The sequence below is a fragment of the Thamnophis sirtalis genome, unplaced genomic scaffold (genome assembly GCF_051295495.1).
Source record: "Thamnophis sirtalis isolate CommonGarterSnake01/CBP01778 unplaced genomic scaffold, rThaSir2_p1.2 scaffold_4, whole genome shotgun sequence".
NCBI lineage: Eukaryota > Metazoa > Chordata > Lepidosauria > Squamata > Natricidae > Thamnophis > Thamnophis sirtalis.
In genome coordinates, this window is record NW_028261384.1 from 66,779,605 (window position 1) to 66,796,090 (window position 16,486).

The 16,486-nt window shown below is 42.5% G+C and overlaps 1 protein-coding gene across 1 annotated transcript in view; it reads right to left on the minus strand.

Annotated features, from left to right (window-relative positions):
- Positions 1-1,524: 1,524 nt before the first annotated feature.
- TBX20 (T-box transcription factor 20) overlaps positions 1,525-16,486 on the minus strand; it is an 80,344-nt gene continuing 65,382 nt past the window's right edge. The window contains exons 7-8 of the mRNA XM_087713073.1: positions 8,557-8,669; positions 1,525-4,436 (exon numbers count right to left, since the gene is read on the minus strand). Of these exons, the coding sequence (XP_087569199.1) occupies positions 4,099-4,436; positions 8,557-8,669 (451 nt within the window). The 3' untranslated portion in view covers positions 1,525-4,098. The remainder of the gene's footprint in view (positions 4,437-8,556; positions 8,670-16,486) is intronic.

Sequence of the window (16,486 nt, forward strand, 5' to 3'; positions counted from 1 at the left end):
TGCCTAAATTCCTTTAAAAGAAGTTATGAATAAACACATTTATTGATTTAAGTCATTGCTTAGTATAAAAAAGCCAAACTCTGACAATTTTAACCAAACCTGAAAATAATTTTATTACTATTAAAATACATATATTCCCCATTAGGACATGGGAAAATATCAAAATTATATTTCCTGCTACAAATGAATAACAAAAACCAAAAAATCTGATTTCACTATAAAAGCAAACTGCAATTTAAGCAATTTTTTAAAAAACCTATTAATCTTAATTCAACATTTTCAGTGTCTATACAGATCCTGGTTCAGCGATGGATTCTAACTGGGATTTGGGAAAATATTCAGCTCACACAGTATGAGGAAAACACATAGATCATTATGAAACAAAAAGGCAGTTCATCTCTATATTCCAAAACTGCAAAATTGCCTAAAATGAATTTGAACAATATTTAATTTTTATCTAGTCTAAAATTAGCATAAATTAAGTACAATACCATTTCCACAGATTTCCAAACACCATAAACACAGTAGCAAAACCATTTAATCCACCACCTTTTACAGCAGCCAGAGAGCAATAATGGAATAGTTGGACAAAATTTTTGTAAGAATGGAGTCAATCTATGAGATGCTGATCTTAATCAGTCAAAACTCAAACCTTTTTAAAATTAATTATTCTTCCAAAGATAAGGAGGAAAGCATTTACAAAATTATGAGTAGTGTAATTGGAATTGAAACTTATTCCAAAGCCAGTAACTCTGCATGGACAAGATGGCTAAAAGTCATAAGATGCATATTACATCACTGAAGAGATGAGAAAAATTTTGGACTTGTTATTTTGAAGGAGTTTAATTAAATAGGGAGAAGTTAAATCTAACATAAATTTCACTTTTTGTCACCAGACAATTGTGCTGGCATGAATCAGTGTTTTGTATGTGAATTTCAGAGGCATTATCTTTGCACTCTCAAAATGGAGCTTGAAGCATGCATGGGTGGCCCATTTTTCCTATAAAACATGTAATAGGAGTCAGGAATTCCATTCCTATCAGTTTGAGTTCCCACCAATACTCTGTTTTTTGGGCTACAAGATTGGAAAGGGAAAAAAATGGAACATCAACGTCTGATGGGAAGAAAGCTTTCATTTAAGAGACTGTTGGCCTTTGATACTCTTCAATTTAAAACATTAGAATTCTGATGTAAAGAAATATAAAGGAAACCTACCAATTATCTCAACTTTGTGCTTTCTATAAAACCATTGTTTAGAAATATCTAGCAGTGTGAAAGAGACCTACTATTCTATTAAATTGGCAATAATGGGTCTAATTGGGGATTATCTTTTGTGAGCTTTAATCTTTGTTTTTCTAATTGGTAGGGCTCTTTCATTCTTACCTTAATACTCTGCATTTTAAACAAATCCAGAATTGCAGTTGGATGCTAACAATCTTTTTTCAGAATATAGTATCAAAATTAGCAGGTGACTTCTCACTTAAAATTAGAGCTGGCCTCAAAGGGTGCTTCAAAATTTCTATCTAAATTTGTGGGCAAGGAAATTGGGTGGACAATTTCTTTACAAGAAGGAGAAATGTTTGAACCACTTTCTAAGATGTAGATTTGTCACATCTCAAACTTGTTGGGTTGGATAGCTGACACTAAAAGAGAACAAACATGTCATCTGATTTTGGCTGCCACTTCTATGAGATGAGTTTATACTTTATCTGTTGAGAGGCATGGTGGTAAGTCTGACTTCCAGCCAAAGATCAAAGAAATGAAACAATAATGTAAAAGAATGTTCCTCCCAAAATGAAGGGAAAACTTCTTTCAGAGTACTTGAAGTTTGGGGCTATTTGTTATGACTTGATTCCAGATAATAGGCAATGACATCAGGTACAGGCTATTTTGCACCAGAAATAATAGCCCTCATTTATAATAACCCTCAGGAGCACTACTGTTGCAAAAGCCCAATGGAAGAAATTCTTCCGGATAGCTTCCTTTATGCTTTAATTAAAGACTGAGAAGTGAGGAAGACTGCAGACCGTCAAAAAGATGATACAGTATGAAGTCAATATATTCCTACATTTTCCATTTGTTTATAACTAATATAAATTCACAAGTTGCTTATATCTAATTGATTGATTGTTCCCTGGCTTTCCATCAATGAAGGGACACCATGTTTGCAGAGACTGGGCTATGGATGTCTGCTTTTTATCCCCTTTTTACTAATCTCTGTGCCATTATTTTCCTCGCCAGATATTTATAGACATGAATGTCTTCATTTACACTTCCCACATCATCTCTTGTTTGATATTGAATTTCCTCTTTTTTCCCTTGTTCTATTTTAGTCTGATACTACAATAATCAAAGCAAAAGGAACAAGATTTTCTTTTGTTCATATATTCCTCTGTAGGTCAATGGAAACTTTGCTAATTGTTCATTTTACAAAAAAATATATATTCTTACATTGCAACTTTAAGATGTTACAAAATAAGCAAAGGAAAACTTTGCAAGGATTGTAAAGCAAGGAGAACAGAAATCAAAAGGGATGAAAGTTGAATGGAATATGACTAAGATTCAGAACGGCTCATTCCTTTATCAGGCCATTATTGGATCAATTGTAAGATTATTTTTTTTAAAAAAGTAGAGAACGTAACAGCTCAGCAAAAAACTGCTGATCAGGTAAGTGACTAGATGCTAGATGAGGAGGGAACATGCCAGGCACTGCACCCAATTGAAGTTGGGTGTGCTACTGGAATGGAATGAAGCATTGAAGACCATCCTTCTGAAGAGCTTAAGTCAAATCAGAAAACAGCAGTTTGAATCAAAGCTGGAAAAAGTTTGGTGCAGAGTATATTTGTAATGGGTTGAGAGTGAAAATACTATATATTCTGCACTCAGAAAGCAATGATTGCCCATACTGGTGATAACAAGTGCAGATCTGCTCTAAGTAACTACAAGAACTACCCATGAGAGTTTCTGTGTATTTTTATTTTTGAAAAAAACTTTGGGGAGTTCATTGAACCAAATGAGTGCAGTATGGGTAAAAAAAAAATCAGAACTGTAAGATTAATCTGGTGTACACCAGTTAAAATATTCAGTTAAAGTCTTACTTTTGGGTTCCCCTGTCCCATTTTACAATTTCTTTGCATTGCTATAATTTTCTGATTAAAAATTTAACTATGTAATGTTTCAATTTGCTAGATAAGTGAAAAGATTCATAATAAGATACAAAGTTATTTTATGTTCACATTTTATTTAAGAGATTTAAATCTTGTTCCATTCAAATTGCTTCATTTCAAGATTTCCCAATAAATGTTTCTCAGCTAAGTATTTTATGTACATATGTATGTACAGTATTTATGTTGATGCGCTTCAGCAATGCTGAATTTAAACTAAAATAATATTTAACTTTATGATTTTTGTTTTAGCTTTATCACTGAATTATATTTAGTGTCTGGAGTACTGATCGTACATAATCCACTGGAAAAAAATTATGTACAAATCTTTCAATTCTAAAAAGAATAATGCTTGCATGAATGCATGCTCTACTTTCACAAAAGTGTGTGCTGACTTGCACAACTTTAATTCACTGCACTCAATGAAACTGAAAGAAAAGATATTTCAGTGGTTTGTGGCTTCCATCTAATTAGGGATTGATATTTTAAGGAATTAAAAGGAAGGGAGGATAATGTTGAATAAAATTTCCTTCTGTTTTTTTCTAGAGAGAACTGCAATGGCTAAATATGTTCATTCACTCCCAATGAAATCACTACACCAATATTGCCTCTTTTGCCTTTGTTGAGAAGGAAATCTAGAAACAGCATTGCTATATACTATTGCATGAACATAGTGTTTTATCTAGTGGTTATGATGACCTTCACATAATCTGTCAATTGGAAACCTTACTACATTCAAAACCCATTTGGCAACATTACGTTTAGATTTCCCAGCCACTCTGATTAGCACATTTTTCATGTAACTTTGATTCCTTCATCATCTCATGCAAGCTAGTTTTCCTCTTCAATTCTTATAATGTTTCTTCTCAGTTCTTTACAATATGTTCCTCATTCTTTCTGTGCCTAACCTTGCCTTTCCTTGGCTGTGGGTCAATCATACAAAAGGTGTCATCACTGTAGAAGAATGGCGTAGTCCCTGAATTGCTGCATAAGGCCCTTGCTGAAAATAATGATGATATCTGGGCATATGGAAAGATGGGAATGTGGGGCCACTTCCTTGCATTGAGCTAGCAATGGCAGAAGGTGTCAAAGGCATTCCCAGGTGGCTAAATGGTGGTAGTGATCCTTGAATTGGATGAGGAATTGGAGTGGCTATTGAGGCACTGCTGGAACCAAAAGTAGTCAAGGTCTGTGGATGTTGAAATCCAGGAAAATTTGAAGAGGATGAGACCCAGGAATTGAGGGATAAATTATCAGATGTAAAAGCTGATGCTGTAAACAAGGAGAATCAATATAAATCTTTAGGAAATTTGAAGAAGTTGTGTGATGTTTATAACACAGCTACAATAGCATTCTAAGTAAGCTTTGTGAGCAAAAGAAAAACATTGCAAGATGCCAGCATACAGAGCTGTTCCTGAAGTAGTCATTGCATATCAGGAAGATCACAAAAGGTAACTATAATATAATAGCATAATCAGTAACCTCAGGAGATTAATCCACAGGTCTATTTTTAACTATACAGAATCAAAGCCAATGCAACTAATCTATATAACGCTCATTTGAACAGGTACCAAAGAATCTGTTTAATATTACCAATAGCCACATTTAAAAGTGTTTGGAAGTATAAATTATCTGATTTTGGGGGGGAGGGTATCATTTGAGAATTCTAGGTACTATTGTGTCCTTGTGCACCCTTATATAACAGCACCCAAAGATTTATCTGCAACACATACATCCCAGTAGAGTATGTGTAGAAAATGGAAAATATGATGCTGCTATGTTAGAAGAGGCTCTAAACATGAATGATGCATACATATATGGCATTTTAGAACCCATATTGCCCCCAGCAATTCTAGAGATATATAGTCATTTTTCCCAGAATGCTTCCAGGCATAACTGAAAATAAGATTTGACTATGCTGGGGAATCAGGATTATATTTAGGAAAGCATATGGAAATCCAAAAAAAGCAAATAGACTTGTGAATAAGTTCAGACAAAGAGATCTGTTTCCTCTGTAGCTAGAAATCAAATATATTTTTACAGATCTCTGTCCTTTTCTGCAACCTTCAATAAAGCTAGCACATATTTTGGCTTTCTAATAACTATTTTGGGCTTGCTTACCAGGCAAATACATTTACTAACAATATAATGGATTAACCAAAAACAAATTAAGAGGAGGGTGGGAGAGAGAAAGGAAGGAAGGATAGGTTAAAAAGACAACATTTACAATACATTGTTAAATATACTCAACATTATGATAGGCAGTTAAAGTTTAGCAAGGGAAAAATAATCTATTTTTTTCTATAAAAAATAAGCTATTCTACAAACTACTTCAGAAAAGTCAAGCACCTCAAACATTGCTGCTGATTCAGACAGAGAAAAATGGGCAGAAATTTATTTAGTCATCCATGGAGAGAGATTATTAAATAGCTACAAGCTTCTCTGCAAAATCAGAACAGATTCTCCTAGAATAAGGAATCTTTTTGAATCTACCATTGATCTGCAGGTGGTAGAATGCCATAGATATAGTATTACAAAGCATAGAATGCCATAGGCAAAATATTACAAAGATTCTGCAGTATTGTAAGTACAATCAGATGGGGAAATATTGCAGCAACTTATACTCCAATTCCTCATATCCAAGAAGATTAAAGTTAGACCATACCTTTTGGACTAAATTGTAAATTATAAATATTAAAAATGGTAATCCGTGTTCCTTGGTTGGGACAAGACATTGGGACATTTGGGACATTTGGAACAGCTTCCTCTAAAATTCATATTTAAGAATCTTAAATATATAAAAATCAATGCCTAACCTTAATTGAACCTTTCTGAGGCACTCTACTTTTGAGCATTTGTCTCAAACAGGTTAATAGCTGCTGGAAAATATTTAGATCCTCTTAACTGTACAAAGTTAGTTAAACAATATATTCCTTGCAGTTTGGAGGAAGCATAAGATGAAAAGGGAAATATTTATTTAAATATTTAAAACACATCATCTATTGATATTTGAAACACAGTGTTGATGTGTTTCAAATAGCTGCATCTATCTATGAACCAAACTTGTGTGTTTGTTTGTTTTTTTACCTTTGTGCAAACATAAGTGTGAATATCAGGGGTGGGCTTCAAAAATTTCAGCAACGGGTTCTCTGCCTGGTTGTTAGGTGAGCGTGGCCATGGTGGGAATGGCGTAGTCTGTCTCCTGCACCATGTCAGGGGGCGGTTCGCCTTCCCCAGGCTTCAGAGCTTTTCCTTGAGCCTCTGGGAGGGCAAAAACTGCTTCCTTCAGGTTCTGGAGGCCCTCTGGAGTCCAGAAATGGGCCCGTTTCTGATCTTCCAGAACTTCCGGGAGGTCTGTTTTTCCTCCTCCTCGAGCTTCTGCATGGGCCCTGCACTTATCTCACATCCAAAATGGGCCATGTGGAGACTCTTGGGAGGGGTGGGGTGGGAGGGGAGGGGTCAGCCAGAGGTGGGATTTGGAGGTTCTGTGAACCAGCCATAATGTTAGCTACTGGTTCTCCCAAACCCGGGCGAACCCATAGCAGCCCACCCCTGGTCAATATCCATTTTATTAAAGTTAAGGTGCAGTAATAAAGGCTTACAAAAGACCTTCATCATCTTCATCTTCTAAATCAGTGGTTCTCAACCTGCGGGTCGCGACCCCTTTGGGGGTCAAACAACCCTTTCACAGGGGTCGCCTAAGACCATTGGAAAAGACATATTTTCGATGGTCTTAGGAACTGAGACACCTGCATGCCAGTGTCTGGAGCCAGGGGAGTGGTGACGGCGGGTGCTGCCTTGCAAAAGGGTGGGCTACCTGACAGGAGTGGCAGCGCAAGGACAACCGGGGCCCAGCCAATTATGACACAAGAGGCACCGATGGGCAGCTCAGATAGCTGCGCTTGACAAGGGGAGGGGAGGGGGAGAATTGAGCACCGGCAAGCCAGCACCCTGAGAGGTGGACAGGCTGAGTTCAGTCTCCCAGCAGCGAGGGGAAGGGATGCCAGGAAGAAGGAGCTGAGAACTGAGGCGGGAAGGATGGTGACAATGTCCCTTCCACCTCCTCGGAGACTTGGAAGTTCACATGGGTGCTCTGCAGCAATTGGCTCCAGACGTTTGGGTTTTCCCTTTTCTGTAAAAACTTCTGTCCATTCACAAGGAGACCAGCCTTAGTTTCCTTCCGCGATATCTATGAATGAATGAGTGGTTGGAAAACTTGGGAGCAAGAGGATTCCAGGAGTTTAGGGGCGGAGGGGAAAAAAGGTAGCCATCACAAAACATCTTCAGCAGTCGCTTTGGAAAAAAATAAAGTACTACATCTTTTTAAGTTTTAAGTTTTAAGCTTCCATGCTTAGAATAGAATGGAATGGAATAGGAAAATGGAATGGAATGGAATGAGAATGGGAATAGGAAAATGGAAATGGAATGAGAATAGGAATAGAATAGGAATAAATAGAATAGAATAGAATAGAATAGAATGAAGTAGGAATAGAATGAAATTGAAATGTTTATTGGTGAAGTGTGATAAGACACACAAGGAATTTGTCTCCAGTGCACCAAATCACAGTGTACATATAAACAGCAAGTCATAGGTCATAGGTCATAATAATAGTTACAATCATTAGTTATAAACAACAATTGATAAATCATAAAGAACCAGTAGAACAAGATGAAAAATAGGAGGGGATATCCAACCTAGTACTGTATTTCTCTTTGACCCATTTTTTTTTACTGTCTTCTCTGTTTTATTTTTATTTTGTTACCAACTGAAATGTTTCATGGACTTTTTGTAACAAGGTTAGAAGTTTTGTGTGTGTGTGTGTGTGTGTTTGTGTGTGTATAATTTTCATTAGCAAACCATTTCACAATATATAATAAAATATTCTTTTTGTGATTAATCACTATACTTTAATTATGTTCAATTTGTAATAATGAAAATACATCCTGCATATCAGATATTTACATTATGATTCATAACAGTAGCAAAATTATAGTTTGGAAGAAGCAACGAAAATAATTTTATGTTTGGGGGTCCCCACAACATGAGGAACTGTATTAAAGGGTTGGGAAGGTTGAAAACCACTATTCTAAATTGTGTCATCTGCCTGTATGAGAATTGCTATGCATTATTTGATAGCTTATAGGTGTAATGTTTGACTGTCTAAATAGTAGACTATTGAATTGCTATAGAAATTAAATAGTGGTAGAACATGAATGTAAATAAATGACTACGTTACATTACATTCAAAGAGATGCAACATTGCTGAGTGGAGGTGGAGATGTGCGTCTCTTTTCCAAATGCAGCTTCTTCACATTCTGAATTAGCCTATCTGAGGCTGAGTCCCATAGACTGCCCTTCTTTGAAGAGTACTTCAGGCTTACTTCCTCTTACCTCGGTTTTGTGTTGTTTGGTTATCATCTCCCAGAATTTCATCTTCTCCTCCATAGGTTCTGATGGGGGATCGAGCATAGGAATGCTTTTGTATAAGACTCTCTACACTTTCTCTGTAAAAAACAAAATAGCATGCTATACACCAACTGAAAATTTACCTTTGAACTTAACCAGTTACTGCTCAAATAGTCATGTTATTGGAATCCAACTGTGTACTGCATATATGTAATTAACATGACAAAATTAAAGAACATTATTCTATATTCCTATTAAGGGCACTTTTAAAATATCTTTCTGAATTTACTATTTTGTCATTTCACCAAGCTATACTAAATTTTTCATAATGACTATTCTTCTTATCTAGGAAAACAATGCATGAAGTTTTTACATGTGATCAGTATCTCAAAGCAAAGACCATATTTTGCTGAAGTTGTCTGTGCCTGCTAGTCAAAGGTTTTTTTTCCATTATTTTTTAAAATATTAGTCATTGTGGTTGCAAAACAAAAATATGTGCAATGTGGAACAAACACCAGTCTTTTGGTTGGAACTAACAGTCTGTGGGGGAGGCACGGTGCTGACTTGGAAGGATCAACATATAACTAGCTTCCAAGGAATCTTTTCCATTCATGTTCTTCTAATGCCCAGCCATTACAATTTAATAGCTGCAGTAATGGCCATGAAACATAGTTTTGAACCTGAAATTTAAATATTTTTTTAAAAAGTTTTTTATTTTTTTATTTTTCTACATACACATCATTGTGTGAACAGTGTGGAACCAGAGTTACATTTTAGTACAAATAAAAAGGATGTTGGTACTTACCTGATACGCCTCTTCTAATAGAGTGGACATAGCATCAATGCATGGGTTGACATTGTCCGCTTTCTGATTGGACTGAGTCTGATTAAAGATAGTTAAAACACGCCCCTTTTTGCTAGCCTTACCCAGCTTTTCAGTGAAGAAGAACTTAGACAGACTCAACATGTCCTTGAACAAACAGTTTAGTAAACAATAATTGATCAGTCAAGAAACATTAGCAAACAGTATTTTACAACAATTCCCTGAATGCAGAACCCTGCATGCAATCAAGAAATTTACAGGTCAAAACTGGCTCATGTTGTGAACTGTATGTCCTGGCTATGCAACTGCAGATCCACCTGCCGATGGTGGAGACAGACACCTTCCTACCTAGGGTCATGGGCTGGAACGATACAAACAATATTTCCGACCTCCTAAAGTCAGAATTGTGATTGATGTAGACCTTAAGGGCCTGTCGCATATCCAGCTTGTGCAACTGTCTCTCCAAGGGATGATTAGGTGAGGGGTAGAAGTTGGGCAAAATGACCTCCTGCACCCTGTGGAACCAGGAGGAAACTTTGGGTGTAAAGGAAAGGTCTACCCGTAGCACCACTCTGTTGGTGTGGAAAGTACAAAGATCCTCCATCACTGACAGAGCCTGCAGTTCCGAGATCCTCCTGGCAGAGGTGATGGCCACCAGGAAGGCCACCTTCCACATAAGTAACTGTAGTTCCACAGAGCATAAGGGTTCAAGGAGGGCTCCCATTAGAGCCAATAAAACTTTAGAAAAATCCCACGTGGGGTAGCAGTGAACCACCAGAGGTCTCAAGTTGACCGCCCCTTTTAGGAACCTCCTCACAGTCAGGTGGTAGGATAAAGGTTGCCCCCCAAGTCAGAATTGTGGCCAGAGCTGCTACCTGCTGTCTCAGCGTATTGGGTGATAACCCTTTCTCCAGCCCATCTTGGAGAAATTCCAATACCTGGGGTACAGCAGCCATTGTAGGGTGGATGGTCTTGGTGTCATACCATTTGCAGAAATTATGCCATGTATATGCGGACCATGGAAGGCCTCCTGGAGGCCTGTTTCATGCCTATGACACTGGAGGAAAAATTATCCGCCCTCAGAGAGTCCAGCTCAGGCGCCATGTGGACACCTGGAGCCACCGAGGGTCCGGATGCTCCAGTGACCCTGGCTGTGGGCACCCTTGGTCTGAGGGATCCTCCAGGGTCTGGCCACCAACAAGCTCTGTAGGTCAGTGAACCATGGCTGTTGTGACCTATGAGGGGCCACCAGGATCACCTCTGATTTTTTTGGTGATCACCTTGTGCAACACCTGAGGAACCAGAGGCAGTGGGGGAAATGCATAAAGAAGTCTGGGGGGCCATTGACACCGGAGAGCGTCCATCCCTTCCAACCTCTGCATCCGAAATCTCACATAGAAGTGGGGGAGCTGTGTGTTGTCTGGGGTGGCAAACAGGTCCACAACTGGTGAGCCAAAGCAAACCGAGATCTGTTGAAATAGATGAGGGTGGAGGCACCATTCTGCATGGTTCACCCTTGCTTGGCTAAGCCAGTTGGCCCGAACATTCACCACCCCCGAAATGTATTCCACTGTCAACAAAGCAAGTGCCTCTCCACACAGAGACCCAGTTCCTCGGTTTCCTTCCTGAGAATCTTGGACTTTGTGCCACCTTGATGGTTCACTTGGGCTTTGGTGGCCACATTGTCTGTCAAGACTAACACATGCTGGCCAACAATGGTGCCAAGAAGTCTCTGGAGGGTCAAGTGGATGGTTCTGAGTTCCAACCAGTTTATGTTGTGAGTCCTGTCCACCTGGTCCCATTGTCCCTGGGCCATCTGCACCTGCAGATGAGCCCCCCAGTCGTAAAGGCTGGCGTGGATGGTGACCGTCACCCTGTGAACAACCCTGAAGTGGCAGCCTCTGGAGATGGCTGTCGGCCTCCACCAATGGAGAGAGCAGAGGACGTCCGCAGGAACAGTGACCTTCAACAGTAACATACTCCTGCGTGCCTTCTGAAAGGGTAAGAGAAACCACTGTAGGTCCCTAGTGTGTAGGCGTGCCCAAGGCATGATGTTGATAGCCGACACTAGTTTCCCCAGCAAGCGGGACAAGGTGGCCAGGGAGATTCTTGCTGACTCAATATCTCCCTAACCAGTTGTTTAATACTTGCTTGCCTATCTTGTGACAGGAAAACCTGCCCTGAGACGGAATCAATCCACACCCCTAGGTGTAAGATCCAGGTGGTGGGTTCGAGATGACTTTTATCTCTGTTTATAGAGAACCTTTGAACCTACAAGGTGCATATTGTTATGTCAAGGTCCTGCCTTGCTCCAGATAGTGACCTGGATTGTAGCAATATATCATCAAGGTAGCATTTGACAAGCACGGGCAAGGTCCTTAGATGTGCTGCCAATTCTGCCAGCACCATGGTGAACACCCGGGGGGTGGGGGTGGGAAGAAAGGCCGAATGGCAGAGACTTGTACCGATAGTGCTGTTATGCCCCCATAACAGAACCTCAGAAATTTGCAGTGTTCACGCAGAATAGGGATGTGTAGATAAGCCTCCGTTAACTTGATGGACGTAAGAAGATCACCTTCCTGCACCCCTGCCAGAATAGAATGTAGTGAATGCATTTTAAATCTGCGATATTTTAAGTGGCGGTTGAGCCATTTTAGGTCTAGAATTGTTTTTCAACCAACCCAAGGTTTTGGTAATAACGAAAAGAATAGCATAAAACCCAGATGTAATTGGTCATCCGGAACCAGTTGGACAGCCCTTATGTCCAGGAGGTGTTTATTGCCGAATTCATTAGGGTCTGTCTGTCCAGATTGCAGGACACTGGGCGATGAATAAAGAAACTCAGGGGTATGGGGAGGAATTCCAGAGCTAAGCCTGACCTAATGGTACACCGTATCCACTCGTCGGAGGTAATCTCGTCCCACTGATCTGCAAAAAATGCTAAATGCCCCCCGATGGGAATGGGATTCTGGCAGGACCTAAGATTTGCAGAATCCATGACCTCCACCACCCCCAAAAGGGCTTCTTGGCCTGGTTTCCCTGCTGGTATCTATAGGACTGCTGTCGCTGCCTCTGGTGATACCCCACTTGGGCCCTGAAACCTGAGGAACCATAATCGTGGCCTTGAAAGGAGGTACCGTAGTCTGGGGCCTGAAAGGGCTGCCTCCTGGTGTAAGGTGTTGAACGGGTGCCCCCTTTTCAGGAGACTGAGGGCAAAACCTTTCATTTATCCTTATTTTCAATCAGCAGTGGCTCTAGAGCATCCCCAAACAAGGACCCTCCTTTGTAAGGTGAAGAGGCCAGATGCCACTTATGCCTCATGTCCACCTGCCACTGATGGAGCCATAGCAGATGACATGAAGCCACAGCAGAAGCCATGGCACAAGAAGAGAAATGTGCGGTGTTGAGCGTGGCATCGGCCGTAAACTGCACCGCAGCCACGATCTTGTTCAGATCTTGATGGGCTCTCAAATCCATGGCCAGAATTCGCTGCTGCAGCTGTTGGAGCTAGAAGAGGCACGGACATGAGAGGAAAGATGCTGACATGGAAACACGTACCACCTGATGACCTTGTTTCATTGTAAAGTCAGCTCTCCTGTCCTCCAGTTTGAGGACATCCTCCTGTGACCCTGGCATGGTGGTTGCCATGTAGAGGGCCGCCACTGGGGTGTCAACAGTTGGCATCTGGAGTAACTGTCCCAAGTCATTGGCCACATTGTAGAATTTTTTTGTCAGCCGACAAAGGCATAAGGCCTGATGTTGGTGACGCCCACTGCCTTTGCACAACATCGAAGAATGGCTTTGGAGTAGGAACTGTGTCCATCTCAACAGTTTGTTCCATGAAGAAGGAATCCCAGAGGCAGGATTCGCCGCAGGTGCTGCTATTTGCACCCCAAAATTGGCCGAAACTTTGGCCTTGGTCAGAAGGGTCTTGAAATGGTTTGGCTGGAACAGACCTAAGAAAGCTGCCTTCTCTGGAAGATCTCCTCGTCCCCAGAGAATTCAGCATCATGGTCTCTCCATCCTCTGACACCAGAGACTGACTACACTGAGAGCAAGGTGGGCATTGGAACTACACTTGGCTGGACCATGGGAACCACCCGAGGGACTACTCCTAACCCTTGCTGAATCCCTGCTGTGATGCCCTGGCTAATGGCTGATGCTATAATGTCCTGAATACTGGGCAGGGCTAGAGGGGTCAGCTGTGTGTCCAAGCAAAGCCCCACAGCTGTAGGGGTGAATGTAGCTTCAGCAGGCCTGGTACTCTCAGTCCCTCTCTGTTCATTTGCCAGAATCTGCCCTGGGAGATCAGAGTCTGACCTCCATAGGCCTGTAGTGTTAATAGGAAAGTGTGAGCTAAAAGACCCAGGGTCCTGGCCCAGTCCAATAGGAGACAGCAGGAATGATCTACTGCTAGCATGGGATGCTTAGTCTCCTTTGGAGGATGATGAGCAAGACCTGCGAGATGCAGTAGTAGAGCCCTGCCCATTGGTTGCCTTGCCCTGCTTTTTTTCTGATTTGGAAGCCAATTTTGAGGCCTTTTTTTATTTGGAGTGGCCAGCTGATTTATCTGACATCTGGTGCCCCCTGGACTCTGCCCCAGCTTGGGGTGTGGATGGTTCCACTATCATAAGAAGACCTGGGGCAACTGGCACCGCTTTTGGACTAAGTATCCCCTCACGGTTAATAGGGGCCTTAGTAGGTAATGAAGAGGAAGCCTCAGCCATCTTGTAGTCACTTGCAGAAACCAAAATGGTGCTTCGTGCCTTTTCTAACAGCCTGCTAACTGACAAAAAGTCTTTCTTTGTGCTTCGGAACTGCCTCGATGGCCAGGGAATGCAGACTAGATCCCAATGCTGCCACTCACCTGCTGCTGTCAATCTGCCCAGGCAATTAAGCTCCAGAGCTGCTCGCTTCTCACACCACCTCCTAAATGCCGTCAACAAGAGCCCAGACCATGAGGGATCAAAGGGCTGGCTTCAGAGACTGCGCGGCTGCTGGTAAAAGCCGTGCTTCGCAAGGACTGGCATTAGAGACTGTATGGCTGCTCATAAAAGTCACACTTTGCAAGCGGCACAGAGGGGCACTTTGCGGAGCCTTCTGCTTCTCCCTGTGGCCCCAGAAGCAAACTGGAGACTGTGAAGTGCTATGAGTGCACTGTAGCTGCAATCACCTCAGCCGCAGCATTTCTGAGACCCAACGAGACTCTGAGGTAACAGGGCAGCCTCTGTGGCTTGCAGGGTGCAAATTTAGCTGGCCTGGAGAGAAGTGGGGATCTGTTCTAGCCTTTTTGGGAGGCTCAGACAAAGAGCACTAAGCTCTTTCCCACTTATCAGATGTCAATGGGCAGCAAAGAGGTTAGAGGTTAGAGGTTTATTCAACTTTATGCCGCCCTATTCACGAGGGACTCAGGGCGGCTAACAAACCTGGAGGGAGGGGACATCATACAAAAGGGAAAGAACAAAGACAAACAACAATACAAAAACAGTTTTAAAAGGTCTCAACTAGCACTCCAATTCGAGGGGGGATGGAACTCAGCAGCCCCAGGCCTGCTGGAACAGCCAGATCTTAACGGCAATACGGAAAGCCTGAAGGGTAGTGAGGGTCCGAATCTCCATGGGGAGATCATTCCAGAGGGCCGGAGCAGCCACAGAGAAGGCCCTCCTCCGGGTGGTTGACAGCCGGCATTGGCCGGCCGATGGAATTCGGAGGAGGCCTAGTCTGTGGGATCTAATAGGTCTTTGGGAGGTAATTGGCAGAAGGCGGTCTCTTAAGTACCCAGGTCCAATACCATGTAGGGCTTTATAAGTGACGATTAACACCTTGAAGCGTATCTGGAGACCAATAGGTAGCCAGTGCAGCTCGCGGAGGATAGGTGTAACGTGGGTGTACCGAGGTGCAGCCACAATTGCTCGCACGGCTGCATTCTGGACAAGCTGAAGTCTCCGAACACTCCTCAAGGGCTGCACCATGTAGAGCGCATTGCAGTAGTCCAGTCTTGAGGTCACAAGGGCGTGAGTGACTGTTGTGAGAGCCTTCCGGTTCAGGTAGGGACGCAATTGGTGCACCAGGCGAACCTGGGCAAATGTCCCCCTGGTCACAGCCGACAAATGGTGGTCTAAAGTCAGCTGTGGGTCCAGGAGGACTCCCAAATTGCAAACCCTGTCTGAGGGACGTATAATTTCACCCCCCAGCCTGAGAGTTGGAATACATGGCCAATTCTTGGGAGGGAAAAACACAAGCCACTCAGTCTTGTCAGGATTGAGAGCAAGTTTGTTTACCCCCATCCAGACCCTGACAGCCTCCAGGCACTGACACATCATGTCAACCGCTTCACTGAGTTAGCACAGGGCGGACAGATACAACTGAGAATCATCCACGTACTGATGATATTTTATCCCATGCCGTCAGATGATCTCACCCAGCAGCTTCATGTAGATGTTAAACAGGAGGGGGGACAGGACTGAACCCTGTGGCACCCCATACTTAAGGGGCCCAGGGGACAACCTCTGCCCTCCAACTAACACCGACTGTGACCTGTCCGAGAGGTAGGAGGAGAACCACTGAAAAACGGTGCCTCCCACTCCCACCTCTCGCAACCATTGCAGAAGGATACCATGGTTGATGGTATCGAAGGCCGCTGAGAGGTCAAGGAGCACTAGGACGGGGGGATGGCCCCCATCTCTGGCTCTCCAGAGATCATCGGTCAGAGCGACCAAAGCAGTTTCCGTGCTGCAGCTAGGCCTGAATCCAGACTGAAAGGAGTCTAGATAATCGGTTTCATCCAAGGACCGCTGGAGCTGGGAGGCCACCACTTTCTCAACAACCTTCCCAACAAAGGGGAGGTTGGAGACTGGACGATAGTTATTTAAAATGGCTGGATCCAAAGACGGCCTTTTCAGGAGGGGTCTCACCACTGCCGCCTTTAGGGGGGGAAGAACCCCTCCTGGAGGGAGGCGGTAACTATCGCCTGGATTTAGCCCCACGTCATCTCCTTGCTGTTTGCGACCAGCCAGGAGGGGCACGGGTCCAGTATACACGTGGAGGCACTCACTGCTCCAATGGCCTTGTCCACTTCCTCAGGAGTAACAG